The sequence below is a fragment of the Ostrea edulis genome, chromosome 4, assembly GCF_947568905.1.
Source record: "Ostrea edulis chromosome 4, xbOstEdul1.1, whole genome shotgun sequence".
Taxonomy (NCBI): Eukaryota; Metazoa; Mollusca; class Bivalvia; order Ostreida; family Ostreidae; genus Ostrea; species Ostrea edulis.
Window position 1 is genome coordinate 29154016 of NC_079167.1, and position 23788 is coordinate 29177803.

The 23788-nt window shown below is 36.7% G+C and overlaps 1 protein-coding gene across 1 annotated transcript in view; it reads right to left on the bottom strand.

Moving 5' to 3' along the window:
- LOC125668369 (uncharacterized protein DDB_G0290685-like) overlaps positions 1-23516 on the bottom strand; it is a 53709-nt gene extending 30193 nt beyond the window's left edge. The window contains exons 1-2 of the mRNA XM_048902433.2: positions 23024-23516; positions 6206-7651 (exon numbers count right to left, since the gene is read on the bottom strand). Of these exons, the coding sequence (XP_048758390.2) occupies positions 6206-7651; positions 23024-23468 (1891 nt within the window). The 5' untranslated portion in view covers positions 23469-23516. The remainder of the gene's footprint in view (positions 1-6205; positions 7652-23023) is intronic.
- Positions 23517-23788: the final 272 nt, after the last annotated feature.

The window sequence follows — 23788 nt, forward strand, 5'->3', positions numbered from 1 at the left end:
TGAGAAGAAGATTTTTAAAGTTTTTCCCTAAATATTTGTGTGCAAAACTTTGATCCCCCCTTGGGGCCCCATCCTATCCCACAGGGCCATGATTTGAACAAACTTGAATCTACACTATGTTAGGAAGTTTTCATGTAAAAATTAGCTTTTCTGACTCAGTGGTTCTTGAGAGGAAGATTTTTAAAGATTTTTCCTATATGTTTGTATGTAAAACTTTGATTCCCTATTGTGGCCCCGGGGCATCCTACCCCCGGGGCCCATAATTTGAACAAACTTGAATCTGCATTATTGCAAAAAGCTTTCATGTAAATCTCAGCTTTTCTGACTTAGTGGTTCTTGAGAAGATTTTTCCTATATATTTGTATGTAAAACTTTGATCCCCTATTGTAGCCCCATCTAACCCCCAGTGCCCATGATTTGAACAAACTTGAATCTGCATTATTGCAAAAAGCTTTCATGTAAATCTCAGCTTTTCTGACTTAGTGGTTCTTGAGAAGAAGATTTTTAAGGTTTTTCCCTAAATATTTGTGTGCAAAAGTTTGATCCCCCCTTGGGACCCCATCCTATCCCACAGGGCCATGATTTGAACAAACTTGAATCTGCACTATGTTAGGAAGTTTTCATGTAAAAATTAGCTTTTCTGACTCAGTGGTTCTTGAGAGGAAGATTTTTAAAGATTTTTCCTATATGTTTGTATGTAAAACTTTGATTCCCTATTGTGGCCCCGGGGCATCCTACCCCCGGGGCCCATAATTTGAACAAACTTGAATCTGCATTATGTCAGGAAGTTTTCATGTACATCTCAGCTTTTCTGGCTTAGTGGTTCTTGAGAAGATTTTTCCTATATATCTGTATGTAAAACTTTGATCCCCTATTGTGGCCTCATCCAACCCCCCAGAACCCATGATTTGAACAAACTGCAAAACTTTGATCCCCCCTTGGGGCCCCATCCTATCCCTCAGGGCCATGATTTGAACAAACATGAATCTGCACTATGTCAGAAAGTTTTCATGTAACAAGAGATGTTTGTAAAACACATATGCCCCCCCCCCCCCCATGGTGCAAAATTGAAAAGGGTTATACACACACACATCATTTAATTGAGAGTAGTATCATCAATTCAAAATATTGAGCAGACAATATCTTCCTATGTCAAGAGTGGATTGACCATGTGACCTAAAAATCAATAGGGGTCATCAACTCCTGAAGATGTACCAGTGTACCAAGTTTGATGTCTGTCAAGCAAAGGGTTCTCAAGATATTGAACGGACAGTATATTCCTATGTCCAATTTGACCCTTGACTTTTGACCATGTGACCTTAAAATAATTAGTAGTCATCTTCTCCTGAAGATGTACCAGTGTACCAAGTTTGATGTCTCTCAAGCAAAGGGTTCTCAAGATATTGAGCGGACAGTATATTCCTATGTACAGTTTAACCCTTGACCTTTGACCACGTGACCTCAAAATCAATAGTTGTCATCTTCTCCTGAAGATGTACCAGTGTACCAAGTTTAAAGTCTATCAAGCAAAGGGTTCTCAAGATATGGAGCTGACAGTATATTCCAATGTCCAGTTTGACCCTTGACCTTTGACCATGTGATCTGAAAATCAATAGGGGTCATCTTCTCCTGAAGACGTACCAGTTTACCACGTTTGATGTCTGTCAAGCAAAGGGTTCTCAAGATATTGAACGGACAGTATATTCCTATGTCCAGTTTGACCCTTGACCTTTGACCATGTGACCTCAAAATCAATAGTGGTCGTCTTCTCCTGAAGTCGTACCAGTGTACCAAGTTTGATGTCTGTCAAGAAAAAGGTTCTCAAGATACTGAGCAGACAGTATATTCCCATGTCAAGTTTGACCCTTGACTTTTGACCATGTGACCTCAAAATCATTAGGGGTCAACTTCTCTTAAAGATGTACCAGTGTATCAAGTTTGATGTCTGTCAAGCAAAGGGTTCTCGAGATATTTAACGGACAGTATATTCCTATGTCCAGTTTGACCCTTGACCTTTGACCATGTGACCTCAAAATCAATGGGGGTCATCTTCTTCTGAAGATGTACTGGTGTACCAAGTTTGATGTCTGTCAAGCAAAGGGTTCTCTAGACATTGAATGGTCAGTATATTCCTATGCCCAGTTTGACCCTTGGCCTTTGACCATATGACCTCAAAATCAATAGGGGTCATCTACTCCTTAGGATGTACCAGTGTGCCAAGTTTGATGTCTCTCAAGCAAAGGGTTCTCAAGATATTGAGCGGACATTATATTCCTATGTCCAGAGTAGATTGACCCTTGACCTGAAAAACAATAGGGATCCTCTTCTACTCATAACTAACCCACATATGAAATATCATTATCATCAAGTGAATGGTTCTTAAGATATTGAGCGGACAACACATGGTCTACAGACCGACAGACAGACCGACCGACAGGTGCAAAACAATATGCCCCCTCTTTTTCAAAGGGGGGCATAAAAATCAGCTTTTCTGGCTCAGTGGTTCTTGAGAAGAAGATTTTTAAAGATTTTTCCTATATATTTGTATGTAAAACTTTGATCCCCTATTGTGGCCCCTCCCTACCCCCTTGGGGCATGACTTGAACAAACTTGAATTTACACTACCTGAAGATGCTTCCATATAAATATGACTAATCACAGCTTTGCTATTCTTGAGAAGATTTTTAAAGATTTTTTCCTATATATTCCTATGTAAAACTTTGAATCCCCATTGTGGCCCCATCCTACATTAGGGGGTCATGATTTTAACAAATTTCAATCTACACTATGTTATGAAACTTTCACATAAGTTTCAGCTTATCTGGCCCACTGGTTCTTGAGAAGAAGATTTTTAAAAGATGCCAACAAATTTTCACTAATTCTTGATTCCCCCCCCCCCCTTGGAAAAGAGTGTGGCCCTTAATTTGAACAAACTTGAATCCCCTACACCTAATGATGCTTTTTGGTGAGTTTGGTTGAAATTGGCCTGGTGGTTCATGAGATGAAAATGTGAAAAGTTTACAGACAGATGGACAGACAGACAGACGGACGCCGGACAAAATGTGATCAGAAAAGCTCACTTGAGCCTTCGGCTCAGGTGAGCTAAAAATGGTGTATTTCGCAACCCAGAGTTTTGACTCTAGGATGGTTCCTAATTAGTCATATCTTATAATGTTTTAATGTTAATACACCTACCATATTATATAAAGCCTTTCATCAGTGTATGCACTTTTGAAAGCATTGAAGTTTTAAGAACACATCTTGTTTTAAATACCTGTTACTGAACATTAGAATTTAGCTTAGATATTCAGAACAGCATATTTTTTCTAGATTCATAGCCCTTGGGAGTAGTGATACTTTTTCGCCTGTGGGCCTCATGTTTTCTTGTGCAATGACACTCAAGACGAATCTCTAACAAAAGAAATAACACTATTGAGATCATAAGGTGAAAGGTCAAGGTCACGATTCATAAAATGCATCAAATCATTTTATGCTATTTTTAAAAGAATAACAATAACGTTTAAACAAAGTTCAAAATTTGAACATGCCAATTGATATCGTAATAAAATTGATGAAATACAATAAATCACAAAAATTCATATAAAACAAGAGGTACTGTGAGCAATGCTCACTAAAAATACCCCCCGCTTACCCCAATCTCCCAAAGGGTATTGGTAATAGATAAAACTTCAGTATTATGATCCAAAAGGTATCTAGGAACACAGCATCTCCATGCGATGAAAAAAGCCATTAAAGAATTTAAATGGAAACCATATTGCTACTTCAATGTCCAGTGCGCATGACCTTTGACCTTTTGACCCCAAAATCGATAGGGAACATCTTCATCCCATGGGTAGTCCATATGTATGATATGGTGACTGTAGGTGGAAAGGATAACGCTTTAGAGCCCGGAAACCATATTGCTACTTCAATGTCCAGTGCACTTGACCTTTGACCTTTTGACCCCAAAATCGATAGGAAACATCTTCATCCCATGGGTAGTCCATATGTATGATATGGTGACTGTAGGTGGAAAGGATAACGCTTTAGAGCCCGGAAACCATATTCCTACTTCAATGTCCAGTGCGCTTGACCTTTGACCTTTTGACCCCAAAATCGATAGGGAACATCTTCATCCCATGGGTAGTCCATATGTATGATATGGTGACTGTAGGTGGAAAGGATAACGCTTTAGAGCCCGGAAACCTTATTGCTACTTCGATGTCCAGTGCGCTTGACCTTTGTCCTTTCGACCCCAAAATCGATAGGGAACATCTTCATCCTATGGGTAGTCCATATATATGATATGGTGACGATAGGTGGAAAGGATAATGCTTTAGAGCCTGGAAACCATTGCGTCTACAGACGGACGGACGGACAGACAGACGGACAACCCGATTCCAGTATACCCCCCCCACAACTTGTTGCGGGGGGTATAATAATTGAGAGCTTGTATCACTCTTTTGATGGTGGAATAATACTTCATAAGAGGTGTTCTAATGAGCTATTAAATAAAATGTTGGTGTAATGAGTTACCTTAACTTAAATATCACCCATTCGTTTCACTCTGAATATTTCAAATTTACCAAAATTTTAAGAAATATGCTATAGAGATAAATAGAAATTTTGCATTGCTTAAATGTTGCCTAGCTATCAATAGAATGGTTATCATTATTCAAAATTACTTCTAACAAAAGAAAAAAATTATTATACTTGCATGAAATGCTGATCCTCTTTTACATACATGCATATCATAAACTGACATGACAAACACCAATTTAATTAAATTTTGACTTGTAAATCTGCTCCTCTACTATATGCCCTGACCATATTCAGAAAGGGATAAAAAAAATCTTCATTAATTGCTTTAAAACTGTTAAACAGCAAGGAAATAGTGAGGTCAAAGTCACAGGGAAGGTCAAGGTCATAAAATAATACCACAGTTGAATAGCTACCACCAATAGTATCGGTGTAAGAGTTTTCATAAAAATATTGTCAATATAGTTGCTTTCAAATTGAGTTAAACGCCAACATACGAAATAGTGAGGTCAAGGATACAAGGAAGATCATAAAATACCACAGTTGAATAGCTACCAATAGCATGTATCAGGATAAGAGTTCTCATTAAAATATTGTCAATAGTTGTTTTGAAACTGAGCTAAACACCAAATATGGGGAAAAAAGGTCAAGGTCACAGGAAGTCAAGGTAAAAAAATGTTGATGCAGTTGAATAGATGATACCAATATGTAACAGCATGTAATGTTTGATGAAATATCTTGAATAGTTTCTTTGAAACTGAGCTAAACACAGAGCTAACTGTAAAGTGTGATGGAAGGACAGATGGAAGGAGGGAAGACGGACATGACAAACACTATATGCCCCGGCCATGAATATGGCGGGGCATGAAAACATATAACGTCAAAAGGGCTTTTTTCATACAAAACGTAAAGTTTTGATGTCACAATCAAAGTACTATTTCACTATATAAACTGCTATTTTACAATATTACACTTTCAAGTAAATTAGTTGACTGATAGTTTGAGAAACATGTGATAAAAGTACTATCACCCTCTGAATGATAAAACCATTCCCTTCAGCTTGAGAGAAAGTAGAAACTGTCAAAATTACTAGATATTACAAAAAAATATGACTGCACAGAATTTATGTTCTTGCGGTTCACCATAGAAATTAATAATAAAGATTAAAGTTTGCCAACTATAGAAATTCATAGCCTTTAGTATAATATAATAACTATTGCATACAAGTGAGAGTTAAATATTGGAAATTGCCATCCTGTGGAACACCATTATCCAACACGGTCAACATTGGTTTTTTTCAGGTTGAGAATTTCCTTTTTTACCTTCACTTGCATGCAATATTTATATAATGGTAATCTGCTAACTATAGGAAATAAATTCATGATTTAGGTCACATAGGATATAAATTCCTTATCTAGGTCAAATTCAGAAAAGCAATCACAACAGAAAGGCTATCAATTTCTCTGACCTTGAGTAATTTGTTGTAGTAATTTAAGCCATCAGCAAACTACAAAATCTATTTGCAATACACCTTTGTTTAAAGATATAAAGAAAACCAAACAAGGGTCAATAAAAGCAAGCAGAAAAAATGTGGACACATGACTGGAACAATATGATTCACATTCGTTAAAGGGAGATACACTTGTAATAAGTGGCTGGCACATACCTTTTATACCATTTCCATTTTTGCCAGTGTTTGAAGCTCCACCATCTTGTGCAGTTTCCTGACCTGATCCGTTTTTGCCAGTGTTTGAAGTTCCACCATCTTGTGCAGTTTCCTGACCTGATCCGTTTTTGCCAGTGTTTGAAGCTTCACCATCTTGTGCAGTTTCCTGACCTGATCCGTTTTTGCCAGTGTTTGAAGCTCCACCATCTTGTGCAGTTTGCTGACCTGATCCGTTTTTGCCAGTGTTAGAAGCTCCACCATCTTGTGCAGTTTGCTGACCTGATCCGTTTTTGCCAGTGTTAGAAGCTCCACCATCTTGTGCAGTTTCCTGACCTGATCCGTTTTTGCCAGTGTTAGAAGCTCCACCATCTTGTGCAGTTTGCTGACCTGATCCGTTTTTGCCAGTGTTAGAAGCTCCACCATCTTGTGCAGTTTGCTGACCTGATCCGTTTTTGCCAGTGTTAGAAGCTCCACCATCTTGTGCAGTTTCCTGACCTGATCCGTTTTTGCCAGTGTTTGAAGCTCCACCATCTTGTGCAGTTTCCTGACCTGTTCCGTTTTTGCCAGTGTTTGAAGCTCCACCGTCTTGTGCAGTTTCCTGACCTGTTCCTTTTTTGCCAGTGTTTGAAGTTCCACCACCTTGTGCAGTTTCGTGACCTGATCCGTTTTTGCCAGTGTTAGAAGCTCCACCATCTTGTGCAGTTTCCTGACCTGATCCGTTTTTGCCAGTGTTTGAAGCTCCACCGTCTTGTGTAGTTTCCTGACCTGTTCCGTTTTTGCCAGTGTTTGAAGCTCCACCGTCTTGTGCAGTTTCCTGACCTGTTCCTTTTTTGCCAGTGTTTGAAGCTCCACCATCTTGTGTAGTTTCCTGACCTGATCCGTTTTTGCCAGTGTTTGAAGCTCCACCATCTTGTGCAGTTTCCTGACCTGTTCCTTTTTTGCCAGTGTTAGAAGCTCCACCATCTTGTGCAGTTTTCTGATCTGTTCCTTTTTTGCCAGTGTTTGAAGCTCCACCATCTTGTGCAGTTTCCTGACCTGTTCCGTTTTTGCCAGTGTTTGAAGCTCCACCATCTTGTGCAGTTTCCTGACCTGTTCCTTTTTTGCCAGTGTTAGAAGCTCCACCATCTTGTGCAGTTTCCTGACCTGTTCCGTTTTTGCCAGTGTCAGAAGCTCCACCATCTTGTGCAGTTTGCTGACCTGTTCCGTTTTTGCCAGTGTTAGAAGCTCCTACATCTTGTGCAGTTTCCTGACCTGTTCCGTTTTTGCCAGTGTTTGAAGCTCCACCATCTTGTGTAGTTTCCTGACCTGATCCGTTTTTGCCAGTGTTTGAAGCTCCACCATCTTGTGCAGTTTTCTGGCCTTTTTTGTTTTTGTCTGTGCTTGAAGCTCCACCATCTTGTCCATTTTCCTGACTTCCTTTCCGATTGTCAGATGGATCAGCATTTTCTACAAAAAACAACATTAAATCAGTGGTTTGAGAGAAGTTAACAAAAGACCCATGGGCCACATCCCTCATCTGAGTCACTTCGACCCTGTTCTTGTAATTCTTAAAATATATTTCCCCCCAACCTTATTCTCATGGAAATGTTGACCCCATATTGTGGCCCCAACCTAGCCCCAAAGGGTCAAGACATAACCAAACTATAGGGATGCCTCAACACCAACATGACCTTGCTGTTCTGGAAAAGGTTAAGGCCACAAGATCCTCGATTATGGTATGAAATGAGAGGTTTTGTCATAAGAAATCTCCACAAAATATGAAAGCCCTATCATACATAGTTTAGGAGTTAATCAATAAGGGTAGGCTTTCTTAAAAGTAGGTCAAATTTCAAGGTCAAGACCTTAGAACATTTGGTAATGAAAAAAAGTTTTGTCACAAGGAATGCATATATGAAACTTGAGAGTCCTATCATTCACCATTCAAAAGTTATAAATAGGGTTAAAGTTTAGAAATTTGGGTCAAACTCAAAGGTCAAAATCAGGTATGAAGTGTAAGGCCTTACATGTACTTGTCATAAAGAACTATGAAAGCTCTACATTAAATAGTTCGGGAGATATTAAATACTGTAGAATGATTTAAATTCGTGGGGGCCAATTTTTGTGGATTGCTGAATTTTTACGGGTTCGTGGGGATGTAATTTCGTGGATCTATATATTTGTAAGACATATAACTCTGGAATGTCTTTATTCGTTGAGGATGTAAATTCGTGGGTGAGGGGTAGCCACGAATTCCACGAAAATTGAGCCACCATGAATTCTAATGATTCCACAGCAGGTTAAGTTTTCTTAAAAGTATGTCAAATTCCACGGTCAAGTCACAAGGTTAAAAATTTTAGTTTGGTACCATTTAATGTGCATGTTTGTCACAAGAAATGTTAATATGAAATACAGCATTCCAAAGATATGAGCAAGGTTAAAGTTTTGGACAGACAACAAACAGAAACAAGAGGCCCATGGGCCACATCGCTCACCTGAGTCACCTTGGTCCATATCAGAAGACTTTCCATAAATATTTGCATGTATAACTGTAGTCCCTATTATGGTCTCAACCTACCCCTGGAGGCCATGGTTTTTTTGCAAACTTGAATCTACACTATGTTAGAAAGCTTTCATGTAAATATGAACTTCTTTGGCCCAATGGTTGTTGAGAAGAAGATTTTTAAAGATTTTTCCTATATATTTGTATGTAAAACTTCGATCCCCCCTTGTGGCCCCATCCTACTCCCAGGGGCCATGATTTGAACAAACTTGAATCTGCACTATGTCAGAAAGCTTTCATGAAAATATCAGCTTTTCTGGCTCAGTGGTTCTTGAGAAGAAGATTTTTAAAGATTTTCCCGATATATTTGTATGTAAAACTTTGATCCCCCCTTGTGGCCCCATCTTATCCCCAGGGGCCATGATTTGAACAAACTTGAATCTGCACTATGTCAGAAAGCTTTCATGTAAATCTCAGCTTTTCTGGCTCAGTGGTTCTTGGGAAGAAGATTTTTAAAGATTTTCCCTATATATTTGCATGTAAAACTTTGATCCCCTATTTATGAATTTTTTCATTGATTCTGGCAATTTCATGCCAACTTCACACTCTTGTCATTACAACATGAACGTCAAGCAATTTTGGATCAAATTAAATGTAGTTTGGGTTTGCTTATATATTCTTTATTGGAATGGCAGATTTTGGGATTCCTATTGAAATCATCAATTTTCTGGGCCAGATGACTGTAGAAACTGTACCTGCTTCTTTCACCTTTTCTGACCCAGTGGTTCTTGAGAAGATTTTTAAATGACACCACCCTATTTATGCATTTTTGTGATTATCTCCCCTCTGAAAGGGACATGGCCCTTCATTTGAACAAACTTGACAGCCCTTCACCCAAGGATGCTTTTGGCTAAGTTTGGTTGAAATTGGCCCAGTGGTTCATGAGAAGAAGATGAAAATGTGAAAAGTTTACAGACAGACGGACAGACAGACAGACGGACTGTTGTTGACTTTGACACAGTCTTAGTGGTTGCAGTAATCTCATTCTTGACTTTGGGTCTAGGAGACACAGTTATGTTTGCAGTAATTGTACCTTCATCAAATGTGAAACAAGACATGAAATTAACTTCAAAATACAATTTTAATTCATCTTCAGTTTTCTAAACAATACATATAGTTTAAGGTAGTACTCTACATCGTCATAATGGCTGACTTCCTTTAAAAACATGGATAACAAAATCGATATCAGCAATATTTGATTTTTCCTTTTCCATTTAAATACCTAGCTGAGTAGCTCAGTAGGTTAGAATACCGACTGCTGAACTGTAGGTCGCAGGTTCGAGTCCAGCAGGGGTTTTAAATTTTTTTCAGATTACCTTCTACTAAAACTGTATTTTTTGACAAAGTAAAGTAAATTTGAAAATTTGAAAATTCAAAATATTTTTGTACATATCCTACACTTTTCATCTACATCAAATTTCTCTGGTGAAGCATACCTCCTTAAATCTAGAATACAATTATATAACAGTTGTCTCCCCCTTTTCAATAACATAACTTTAATTTAGTAGGGTCCTTGAACTTGATAAATGATTCATCTTGTAAGCTAGGTAACTAAAGCAAAATAAATCAAGAAACAAATGCCTGTATGCATTAATTCACATCTGCTATATACGACAATAAAATGACAATAATTACTTAATTTATTGACTTTATTTTTTTATTCAGATTGATTAAAAATGCCCAAGCTCTTTATAGCACTGGCCACCATTGATAAGAGGGCTGTTTCTGCCCCCCTGCTGTTTCCTTGAGCCAAAACTACAAATTGTTGTTTCTGTTCACATACAAGTAAAACTGGGCAAGCAGCTGCAAGTATAGGACATAAATTATATTTTGCCCTCAAACTTTATTTTAATGAAGAGTACACTTAGTAACATTAGGATCACAATCTCCATTTGCGCCCTCAGGTTTAAAAATATCTATTAGCCATTAAATCAAGCCATTATTAGCCATTAGCTATTAGCTATAACTAATAGAATACTGTATTTCCTAACTTTAAATTGAATTATAAAATTATTTCCTCAATGAACTCATAACATCTTTCAAGAGTGCGTCAGTATAACGTTGTACGTGCTCCCACTTCCTAACGACATGCAGAACACAATTCAAAAATAATAATAAGATTGCTTTATTAATTAAAATAAAATAATATAATTTCCACTTTAAAGATTATTTTTACTGATTTGTGTGTGTTGTTTCTTTTTCCCTCTTTCCGAAATGCACTCGGCCGTGATAGTAGCTTGGACTAGGACGTAGTTCAACTACTAGATCTATCTAGTAGTTGTCAACAATGTAACGTATTATAATTTGTCTAATCCAAAAATAAATAATAATTGCACTGTTTATTTTTGGGGGGGACAGCGCCAATTACAGATATTTGAAGGAATAACATTATCAAACAGTTTGTAGACACTGACCCATATAAACATTATTTACTTGCAATATTGCCGATTTCATACACGCTTTCTCACTATATTTGGGTATTTACATCGCTATATGTATGCCCTGGTGGCGAAAACATATAAAACTCGGAAAATTTGTCAACATCAATGTAAATGTCGCCCATGGTGAATAAATTAGGCCCATAAAAGCGGAGTTTTTAATAATATCTCACACTACTTATACAATCTGAAGGGTGCATGTGACGTCACTGTACCACGTGACTAACCTACCTAATTAACTATAGACTTTTTGAAATTGGGACTTAGATTTAAGTCTGTATTGTGGTTATATATTTATCGCAAAATTTTGGAGAACGAACTTATTAGAATTAATTACTACAAGCATAAAGAAGGCAAAATGCATGTAATTTTGTATACTTTGAAAACATGAGACGTGTCCTTTAAATGTTTTGATTACGGGTACCTACTATGTAATTACAAATGTCAATTTCAAAACAAGAGGCCCATGGGCCACATCGCTCACCTGAGTCACCTTGGTCCATATCAGAAGATTTTCCATATCTATTTGCATGTAAAACCGTAGTCCCTATTATGGCCCCAAACCTACCCCTGGAGGCCATGGTTTTTGCAAACTTGAATCTACACTATGTCAGAAAGCTTTCATGTAAATGTGAACTTCTTTGGCCCAATGGTTCTTGAGAAGAAGATTTTTAAAGATTTTCCCTATATATTTGTATGTAAAACTTTGATCCCCTATTGTGGCCCCATCCGACCCCCGGGGGCCATGATTTTAACAATTTAGAATCTGCACTACCTAATAAAGCTTATCTATAAATTTCATCTTTTCTGGCCCAGTGGTTCTTGAGAAGATTTTTTAATGACCCTACCCTATTTTTACCTTTTCTTGATTATCTCCCCTTGGAAGGTGGCCTGGCCCTTTATTTTAACAAGTTAGAATTCCCTTTACCTAAGGATATTTTGTGCCAACTTTGGTTGAAATTGGCCCAGTGGTTGTTGAGAAAAAGTTGAAAATGTGAAAAGTTTACAGACAGACGGACAGACGGACGCCGGAAAATGGGTGATCAGAAAAGCTCACTTGAGCTTTCAGCTCAGGTGAGCTAAAAATGTTTCCTCAATGATCTCTTAGTCCAATGGGGTTCCGGGTTAGAGTAGGTCCTAAGTACCCCTTGCTTGTCGTAAGAGGTGATTAAACAGGGCGGTCCTTTGGATGAGACTGCAAAAAACAAGCTCCCAGGTCACAGCAGGTGTGGCACGATTGTGATTCCTCCCTGCTCAAAGGCCGTAAGCGCCGAGCATAGGCCTAATTTTTGCAGCCTTTCACCATGCAGCAGTGGTGATGTCTCCATATGAGTGAAAATTTTCGAGCGGGACGATAAACAATATACAATCAATAAATCAATGATCTCTTGAACAATATGTTAAAAAATTTCCATAAGGGTTGGGGGGGGGGGGGCATTATTAATAAGGGTCGGTTGTGTTAGTGATGCTACTACTAGATAAGGTTTCAGTGAATCGTATGTTTTACTACCAAATATTGCAAACATTTTGACAATTTATTAATTATCAAACAATATAACCTTATTTGGTACATGTACTTTCATAACTTGTACATTACAAATTTCAAATATTCACTTACATGTAGCATGTTTATAATATTTCACAACTTTTATAACAGATTGAGAGAGAATTTTTTTTTTCAAATGACTCTGATATGAGAGCTCTGACTAAAGACCACCCCCTAGTAACATTGAACATCCACTAAGTGACCATAAATTAACACATAACAATCTAGTTCATCAATATAACATATCATTGGGTCAAATGCTGTCTGACATGTTTCATACTGATTGTTAGGCCGTTCTTAGCACACTAATTTTGACTACGGATAACTCCATTTACCTGATCAGGATATAGGGCTCACGGCAGGTGTGACCGGTCAACAGGGGATGCTTACTCCTCCTAGGCACCTGATCCCACCTCTGGTGTGTCCAGGAGTCCGTGTTTGCCCAACTATCTATTTTGTATTGCTTATAGGAGTTATGAGATTGATCACTGTTCGTTATCTTCACCTTTCATCATAAATGACATTATTACTTACAAAGATATCAACTACCGGTATTGTAACCGGCAGGGATAAAATGCATCGGACCAGAACGGGATTTGAACCAAGACCCCCTGAATCTCTGGTCAGGTGCTCTTCAAACTGAGCAACCAGGCAACTGTCCATCGAACTCGTCTGACCACTACATTCCAAATTCCTTAAATTGTATTTGCCCTTGAAGACGTACAACCCAGATTCATTTTGCCCCCGGTAGGACTTTCGCTTGCAAGTCCAGGGGTGGTCAACAACACCAATGTAACCGGAAGGGAGAAAATGCCATGGACCAGACCAGGATTTGAACCCAACCCCCCAACTCAATGTTCTCTAGTCAGGTGCTCTAACAAATGAACGTAACGTGGCCACCGTATAATTTAATAAATGTGGGAGTTGTGTTACTGGGTATATAATAATCTTATGCAAATTCTGTCAACCTTTCATTGTTTATATTCCCCATAATATATGTATATACATCACACTAAAAATGCATACACACACTCTGCTTACCTAATCTCCCAAAGGGTGTTGTTAATAGGTATAAATTACCTCTTTCCTGAGTGTAAAAAAAAAGGGCATGACGAAACCTTGGGTAGTCTCTTCCCTACGAGTGTGTTTGCATGACCTTTGACCTTTTGACCCCAAAATTGATAGGGAATATCTTCGTCCCATTAAGTAGTCCACATGTATAATATGGTGACTGTAGATGGAAAGGATAATGCTTTAGAGCCCAGAAACCATTGTGTCTACAGATGGACGGATGGACAACCCAATTCCAGTATACCCCCCACCCCACCCTGGGGGGTATAATAATCATTTATGTTAATAGCATATAATGTCATTGACAAGTTGAAAGGTCAGTACTTTTATTGAGAAATAAATAACATTGAAGGAGCACATCTTCTAGGTTTGGTACTAACTGAACAGTGGAATGCTATTTTCACCTAAATAAGAACAAATGACCTTGATCCTAGCCTGAGGTTCTACTGTTCTATTGCAAAAAAGCCTAGCCAAGTTCTAATGTGAAAAGTCCTACCCAAGTTCTAATGCGAAATGTCCTAGCCAAGTTCTAATGTGAAATGTCCTAGCCAAGTTCTAATGTGGAATATCCTACCCCAGTTCTAATGCAGAATATCCCACCCCAGTTCTAATGCAGAATATCCTACCCAAGTTCTAATGTGGAATATCCTAGCCAAGTTCTAATGCGATATGTCCTAACCAAGCTCTAATGTGGAATATCCTAGCCAAGTTCTAATGTGGTATATCCTACCCAAATTCTAATGTGGAATATCCTTCCTATCCAAGTTCTAATGCAGAATTTCCTAACCAAACTCTAATGTGGAATATCCTAGCCAAGTTCTAATGTGGAATATCCTAGCCATGCACTAATGCGGAATATCCTAGCCAAGTTCTAATGCAGAATTTCCTAACCAAGCTCTAATGTGGAATATCCTAGCCAAGTTCTAATGTGGAATATCCTAGCCATGCACTAATGCAGAATATCCTAGCCAAGTTCTAATGCAGAATATCCTAGCCATGCACTAATGCAGAATATCCTAGCCAAGTTCTAATGCGGAATAATATCCTACCCAAGTTCTAATGCAAAATATCCTGGCATGTAGGAAACAAAAACAAAAAAAAATAGTTTCTCGGGCACTGCCACATCAGTTGAAAAGGTATCTATTAAATTACCCCCCCACCCCAATTTTATTTGTTTATTTTATGTAAATGAGGTAACTCTTATTTTATAAAAATTTATGAAAAACTTTTGATCAAATAATAATTGAATGCATAATCATTTAATATGTGCAAGTGTTCAAGAATGATAGTATTTATATACACTTAATAGTATAAGTATTGTGAAGCTATTTTTATAACAGTTCCATTGATGTACTCTATATGATATAAAGATCGACATGTACATGAGAAAGAAAAGGTAACTCATCCTACAGTCAATATAGAAAGGAAAGATAACTCATGCTAAGATTTTTATCATCCTAATTTGCAGTTTTCATGACAGTAAAAATCTTTCACGTTTTCTTTTTGAATATCTTATTTCATTGGTAGAGGCTATTTAAGGCTTGCATATCTGAGGCTGGGGATTGAAGGTCCAAACCCACCACCCCAGGGCTAGGTAAAAATAAATATACTGCCCATTAAATATGCACTTCCAAAATTTGTAAAATACTAAATGTTAGTCCAGAAGAATTGATTTGGAGTGTCCCTGTTTTTCTTGCACCTTCATCAAAATCATACGAAAACAATTACAGAATGACAGAAAATGAAACTTTAAAAAACAATTGCATCTTGTTCCAGGTATTTGACTTTTCAGATTTCTAAAACAGTACTATAGTATACAGTATGCATGCAGTTATCTTTTGGACAAAATTCAATTTAAATCAATGTGGATTTTTTTACCATATTGAAATGGTACCTGCATGGATACCCATTCGATTGAGGAAATATATCATCAAAACAACTTGAGAATTTTCTTTCAAATCATGCAACAGATGACATTTGTTTTGAGATCAACACTTAAAATAAACCATATCTTAATGATTATTAAAACAGGTATCCATGCATTGTTAACAATTTTCCAAACATGCATCGCCATTTTATTGACTTCTTCTTTCTATATATGAGGATGGGAAGAAATTAGTTAACATCAAAGCGAATTCTGAGCCTAACTGAATTACAAAGACTTAACAGTTTAATTGTTACCAGGCCTTTTTTTGGCCTCAAAACTGGGGGAAATTGATAAGATTTCACATTGGGAATGGTACCATTTATTGGTACCATTTACAGCTTTAATACTCCACTTATATTGAAGTTGCTTATTTTGAAATATTGCTTATTTTGAAGTTAAGCAAAATCCCCAGTCTCAGTCTCTTGTTTTCTTTGCATCAAATTGTAGGTTAAATTGAAATTGTTCATAATAAAATATCGCCTATTTTAAAATCAATTATCAGTCCACTGGGTTCATAATGAATTGTTTTAATAACGACTATATTGAAGTCATCTTTGATGGTTGCATGACATCAAAGTTGGTGGTCTCATAATTACACAGGTGGGTAGATATTAAGGTGTTGGTTGATATGCATTGTTATGTTTCCCATCTCTTTTTTACTGCTCGTGGACAAGATCTTTCGTAAAAATGACCTCCCCATAATTGACGAAAAGGAAAACTTGTCATTGGGCACAAAATACAAATTAGTAACTGCAATAAGAATTTGAAGCCAAAAACTGAAATGACAAAGGGATTTTGATTAACCCTAATACTTTCAAACAGCTTGCAACTATCAGAGTGCATTGAAAATAGTTTTTGCAAGGCCAGGTTTACATTAAAATTTCAAAATCAAAATAAAGTCTCTTTATAACATCGGACTTGGACAATGATTTTACAGCCAACAATTAAGCCATATATGTTAGTTATTGAACTTTATAAAATACTGGTTCAGAAATTCTGATGTTAGACAATACACAACGATACTTGGATAGTCTGCAGGGAAGAACTTATACTACCAATATAGTATAGAAATATACTGCAAGGAAAATATTGGCGACGAGAACGAGAATTTTTTTTTTTAGACATTCCAGATGAAAATGTGACTTACAATCATGCAAACTTGAAATTGTAATTGTAATTTGAAACAAGAGGCCCATGGGCCACATCGCTCACCTGAGTCACCTTGGTCCATATCAGAAGATTTTCCATATATATTTGCATGTAAAACCGTAGTCCCTATTATGGCCCCAAACCTACCCCTGGAGGCCATGGGTTTTGCAAACTTGAATCTACACTATGTCAGAAAGCTTTCATGTAAATGTGAACTTCTTTGGCCCAATGGTTCTTGAGAAGAAGATTTTTAAAGATTTTCCCTATATATTTGTATGTAAAACTTTGATCCCCTATTGTGGCCCCATCCTACCCCAGGGGGCCATGATTTTAACAAACCTGAATCTGCACTATATCAGAAAGCTTTCATATAAATCTCAGCTTTTCTGGCTCAGTGGTTCTGGGAAGAAGATTTTAAAAGATTTTTCCTATATATTTGTATGTAAAACTTTGATCCCCTATTGTGGCCCCATCTGACTCCCGGGGGCCATGATTTTTACAATTTAGAATCTGCACTATATCAGGAAGCTTTCATATAAATCTCAGCTTTTCTGGCTCAGTGGTTCTTGAGAAGAAGATTTTTTAATGACCCTACCCTATTTTTACCTTTTTCTTTATTATCTCTCCTTGGAAAGTGGCCTGGCCCTTTATCTTAACAATTTAGAATTCCCTTTACCTAAGGATGTTTTGTGCCAACTTTGGTTGAAATTGGCCCAGTGGTTTTTGAGAAGATGTAAAAAATGTTAAAAGTTTACAGACGGACGGACGATGAAATACGGGTGATCAGAATAGCTCACTTGAGCTTTTAGCTCAGGTGAGCTAAAAAAAAACTAACATATGACCACATGCTATTTAAAGTCGACGATGAAATTTTTGTAGACATGGGACCTTGAATCAAATATTCATTGTTGATCAGCTCAATATGAAACAAAAGTTAAACAAAACTCACATATATGGTTTTGAAATAAAAATCTTAAAGTGCACCAATAAATTCAATCTATTATTCAAAATTTGTAAATTGTGTAATGTCATAAATTCATATTTTCTGCTTTTGTAATTGGGATGAAGCTGCTGATATGGTTGACATTTTCAATTTTACTTATTTTGAACTTTGGTTATACCATTGTATTGAAAAAAAAAAAGAAGAAGAATTTCAATATATATCCAGAGTAAGCTGTATATAAGAAAGAAAGAAAAAAACAACTGCTGAAAGTGTGCCACCCTTCTACTACATGTAGGTCAACTGACTGCTGACCCGAGATAAGAAAGGGGAATTGCTCACTTAGGAATTAAATTGTTACAAAACCCTTTATATAGGTAACAAGGTAAGTGTATACAAGTGTGTTGATAGCAGAAATAACACTGTGAAAGCACCTGAAGCAGGGTGGGAGGGTGGGGGTGGGTGAATGTCCTTCCTTGTCGTGAAATAGTATCTATTCAAGTGCCAGTACAGTTTTTGGAAACTAATGTTTAGGTTTTGTCCCATCATAAAATATTTCAACCAATATGCCAGTTTCAAAATACATCTGAGTTATTTCCCTTTGGAGAACTCTTGTACATATAGTTAGCAGTGTTTGAAATTGGTTTAAAACTTGGTATAGACCCAGCTAGGGGTCAACATTAACGCTTGTCCGCTTCCAGTGGAAAAAAAATTTGGACAAGTGAATATTGATGGGCACTTGTCCGATTGGACAAGTGCTTTTTTATGTAAAGAAGTCTCCAAATAATTCAGTGAAAAGTTTATTGGTAGTTCAGAGTCGGAAATAATGCATGAAAAATGAACTTCGATCCCGATATCAATCCATTGCTATGTAAACTCATTCTCTACTCTACCCAGAGTTCCGTGCGCTCCTCGCACTACACCTCTGTCAACGGCTTTTTACAGAAATCTTGTAAAAGTTTGTAATATCCAATATTTATGTTTTCGACTAAATAGTTAGTCATATTATGAAATATTTTTGGTGCAATTAAATTGATGCTTACTGTAAATTGTATGTGAAGCTTGCGTAACACGCCCTCTGGTGAGAGAATGATGTAAACTAGCTGTCGAGTCACACTCGATCAGGATCGGTGTTCACTTATTGTGTACTACTTTCAATCATCCATAGATCTTGCGATGTCATTGATTCAAGACAGAAAGTCTAGATAAAATATTGTTTCAAGTGTTTGTTGTTTTTATCAAGTGAATAAGATCAAAAATCAATCAAGCAGGTTTAAAAATGGACTATATCTTAAATAAATTAAATAATTTTCAAGTTGACAATGTTATACCTTTTTTGAAAATTTTTCGGACAAGTGAAGTTGAAGTTCGGACAAGTAAATATCTTTGTCCCTTGTCCGAATGGACAAATAGGAAAAAAAGTGAATGTTGAGCCCTACAGACCACGATGACATAAACCTCATGTTTTCGTGAAGACTGCATAATGTTTATCAGATGTCAACTTTTGGGATAACTAGAAAATCTAGAAAATCGGCATAAACAATTTGGTCTATCCCAATTACAATTGGCATAGACTAGTGTCATTTGACATAGACTCGGTCTTTCAGTCTATGGTTAATTTCGAACACTGAGTTTGGCGCAAAAACAACTTGTTTACATGCGGGAGTGGGACAAATATTCATCAATGCATATAAGTACATGTAACGTGCTCAGTAAGTTTCTCATAAGCAGTTTCATCACCCGATTTCGACAGATACACAAACTAAGTAAGGCTAAATAAAATTATATCTCTGTTTCCTGTTACATGTCAGAAAAAAATTGGGTAGGTAGGTAGGCTTTTTTTTTTTTTTTATTTGAATCAAGGAGCGTGTTGTACGAATTGTAGACACACAGTCCTCTCCAAGTGCTAAAATAATTAATACTGGTTTTGTTTTCTTTTGATAAACAATCACTACAGTTTGTAATTCATTTAAAGGTCACTTTAGATCAACAACAACATCCAAAAGTCACTCCGAACTGCCGTACAATCTGGCCACGACAGGTTTTTTGCCATCATTTTCACATTCATTACATAGAGGCAGGACGGTATTGTACAGTTTTATAGGTTCTGTTTTTGGGTCTGCCCCAGTGCAGCCACAATGAGCACAGACATCAACTGGTCCTAAGGCAGCGGTGTAGTACATACATGCCAACTTTCCCGATTTGTGCGGGATTCTCCCGATTTGAAGCAACTGAAAAGGCAAATCCCGATAGGGATTGCAAAAATACCCCGAAATCCAGATTTTCTAAAAATATCTCCAATTTTACGACAACAAACCCCCATTTCCAGCCGGAATTTGAAATCCCGCGTCATTTCTGAATCAGAAATCGGGACAATAGCCAGCCATTATTGTTTACCTATGTCGCATGGTATCGGGTGGTTTAATTTACCTGGTCTGCCTGTGTCGGGGTGCTTATTGGACAGTGTGAAGCATGTTTTGATAGTAATTAATCAGGAAGATGGATTTCAAATTGACATATCCTTTACACAAATGTGAATGACAACGATGATAGTGTCACCACCAAACAATCGGACATTCCTGATTTTTGCCTCTCACTGACAGCATCCAAAATATACAATAAGGTACGTCAAATATTTTTTTCTCCAACTTTAATAATATAGGCTATCCAAATCTATAGCGATGTATTATATAGTCTATATAGTGTAGTATTCAATAGACTTTGTGATGCGTAATTCGCACAAGTCTGTACTGAATTTTATATTAATAGCAAGTAGCCTTAATTTACAAGTAAAAATGTATATTTTGATGTGGTTTTTCTTCCTGGTAATTATTTCAGATGTCATGGGTGCAAAGATTTTGTTCTCAAACTTCATAGCAGAGAAGAGCACTCCTTTTCTGGTTGCAATGCAGATTGTTCCACCAGACTTTGCAAGCCCAGGCCATGTTTACAGACAAGCAAGATCGCCTTTGTAGTCGTACCTAAATGCATGTGCTTTAAATTAAATTTTGATATATAGACCAGCCAATGTTTATATGGTGTAAAAGAATGCAACTTTAAGTATTATTTGATAATATGTAGGTGACTTGTTGTTGAAGAGAATTTTTTGCTGAATACATGATTTTAATAAAATATTTGTGTATCTTTCAAAGTGTTTTTTTTTTTTTTTTTTATAGTTTGTTAAAGTTAATGATCAAACACACTTGATGTTATGTTAACATATGATACATGTACAATGATTAGATTTATATTTTACTTGAAAAGACAAATATTTATTTTCATGGTAAAATGTCGTGAATTTTGAGCTTTGAAAAAAGGTCGTCGCGCGCAAAATCCCCCATGGGGATTTTTAAAAGTTGGCATGTATGGTAGTAGGGTAGTTCAATAGGACTCTGACAGGTAATATTCATCCGTGTAGTTAACATGTTATACATGTATGTGATGCTCATCTGGCAGCATAATTGTCCCACATGTATAGTCGAATTCCGTGATGGCAACAGCCAGACTGCATAGCTGCCTCTCTGTTGTTAGCTGAAAAAGTCAACAAACAAGTTTCGTTTTACATGAAAGTACTTAAAAAGTAACATTAGACCATAATGAAGAAAAAAAACCTAAATTCCCATCTAATTTTTCTGAAGATTTGGAACAGGTATGCATTTCATTAAAGGGAGTTAAAATTAAGGTGGGTTGGGATGAGAATCTAAGAATTTTTTTATTAAGGCCTTTGTAAACTTTACTATTGAAATCAAATGAGACACATTTTATTACAGGCTAGTATCAATCTTTTACAAACTAGAACAGGCCTCATGCTTTGAAAATTGAAAATTTAACTGTCTCAAATGCAGAAATTTTTGTTTTGGCTATTTCCGCAAATTAATTTATTTAGACTCTTATTCTTAAGTAACAATTACCTTTTTCCTGCTGTAGACCACACAAGGCTTTCTACATTCTACGCATTTAATTACTGCTCGTGGAGTCTGAGCTGACATTGGTATCTTGTCTTGCAGTGACTGGTCAGGTTCACCAGCATCAACTGTCATTACAGGAACTGATGCAACACTTTTATTAGCAGATGTAACAGCTTTCTTTTTCCCCTTCGAGCCTACTGTCAACATCGAAAATGTTATGGTCATCTGCCGATATTTTGACAAGAAGACTGCAATTTTTGGGCAACACCCCATGATCAGATTGAAATACTTCAAGTGCCGTTCTATCGTCAACCGTCTTAAGCACGGACTTTTCATCTTTATGCTGGCACTTCTTAAACCTAAGAGCAAACAGGATGCTCACCGACAACATATGGGCAGCCATGATGACCTTGATGAGCTCCCTTGAAATGGACCGGAAGTTGAGTACAAGCAAGTTCGGAACCGTGATTGCCGATTTCCCAGTCGGTCGGGGACATTTTTTTTAAACAACATTTTCGCCCAGTCAGGGGGTCAAGGCATCAGTTGGTTGGGTAACAGGAAACAGAGTTATAATTTTATTTGGCCTAAATGATAAACATTCAGGGAATAATCAAATAAATAGGATTTTCATAATATCACGTTATTTCATTGGTCATACGCATCATATTAGGATATTACTTGCAAATATGACAGCTTTTAAGTTTCCACTTTAGTAATTAAAACATTTCTTTCGATACTATTTTGTATTTATTACATATTAAAAGAGAAGCCGCTTTTATTACATTTTATCATCTTCCGGCATAATCATGTTATTCGATCCGCGGACTTAACAATATCGTTATCATGGTTATATGTATAAAGATATATAATTATAGATGGTCAGCACACAGACTAAATGGTTACTAATACTTATATTATATTTTACTCATATTAACTAATCATGCTATTTATTCTGTTTTTAAAAGTCACATTTACGGAATAAATGCTATCGTAAAGTCCACGGATCAAATAACATGATTATGCCTATCTTCCTCACTGACTGAAGGTCCCCTTTGTCCCACTTCGACATTCAACATTGTTCAAAGTTCCACTAATGCATTATGCACCTCCTACACAGAAAAGTTCTTATCTTGAAACTGGCGTATTGAACGCAACAGCATATTTCATTGATTGGACTTAAAATCATTTTTAAAATGTCTGTTAAGCAACCAATCAGCATTTTAAAAACTATTATTACACATAATCAAAATTGAAAATTCTTCATCACTACTTTTAGGAAGTAAAGTAGTGTCATACTTACGAATTGCAGCAGTTATGTTGTTTGCCAAATATATCAATGTACACATTTCTGTTGAAAATTTGTCCTTTGTACAAGTTTTTTGGCAGTCCTTTGGGAAACTGGATTTTAGTGATCCATTACAATACTGTTCTATTGCATCAGCGTTTGCTTTTTCGAGGATTTCTGAAATACTACCAGTAAATACTTTTGATTTACAAGTGTGATTATTCACGGCCTGAAAGAAGAATTTACACAGTGACAGTGCGCTGATCGTTTGGTTCTTAAGTTCTTCATTTAAACATTTTCTCAAACTTGTACCATCCTCAATATACAAATTTCCTGGCGGGAAATGACAGTGGTTATCTTCCCATTCAGTCTCATGTTTAGATTTTTTCAGAGGATTCGCTGAAACCAATGAAATTAATACACAAATCTGTAGTATTTTGTTCCTCATCTTGACAGCCATCGTGGAACTCGTGTAATTTAAGCACTTCTAAATTGCCTTGAAATAGGCGTCACTTTAAGCGTTAAAACGACCGTGAAACTCTTTGGTGCGTCGATTTACCCAAATAGACCTTTAAAAGATCCTTGGAACTGAAATCAATTATATTATTTAATTCTTCGTTAAATTTTAGGTCAAGTAATGAATAATTTGCATAATAATAATAGTAATGATGATAATAATATTAATAATAATAAAATTTGAATAGCGCCTGATATAAAACAAATTACTTAAAGTAATTCCACCCTCCTGTGATGTCATCAGATGATTTATTTAGATTTATG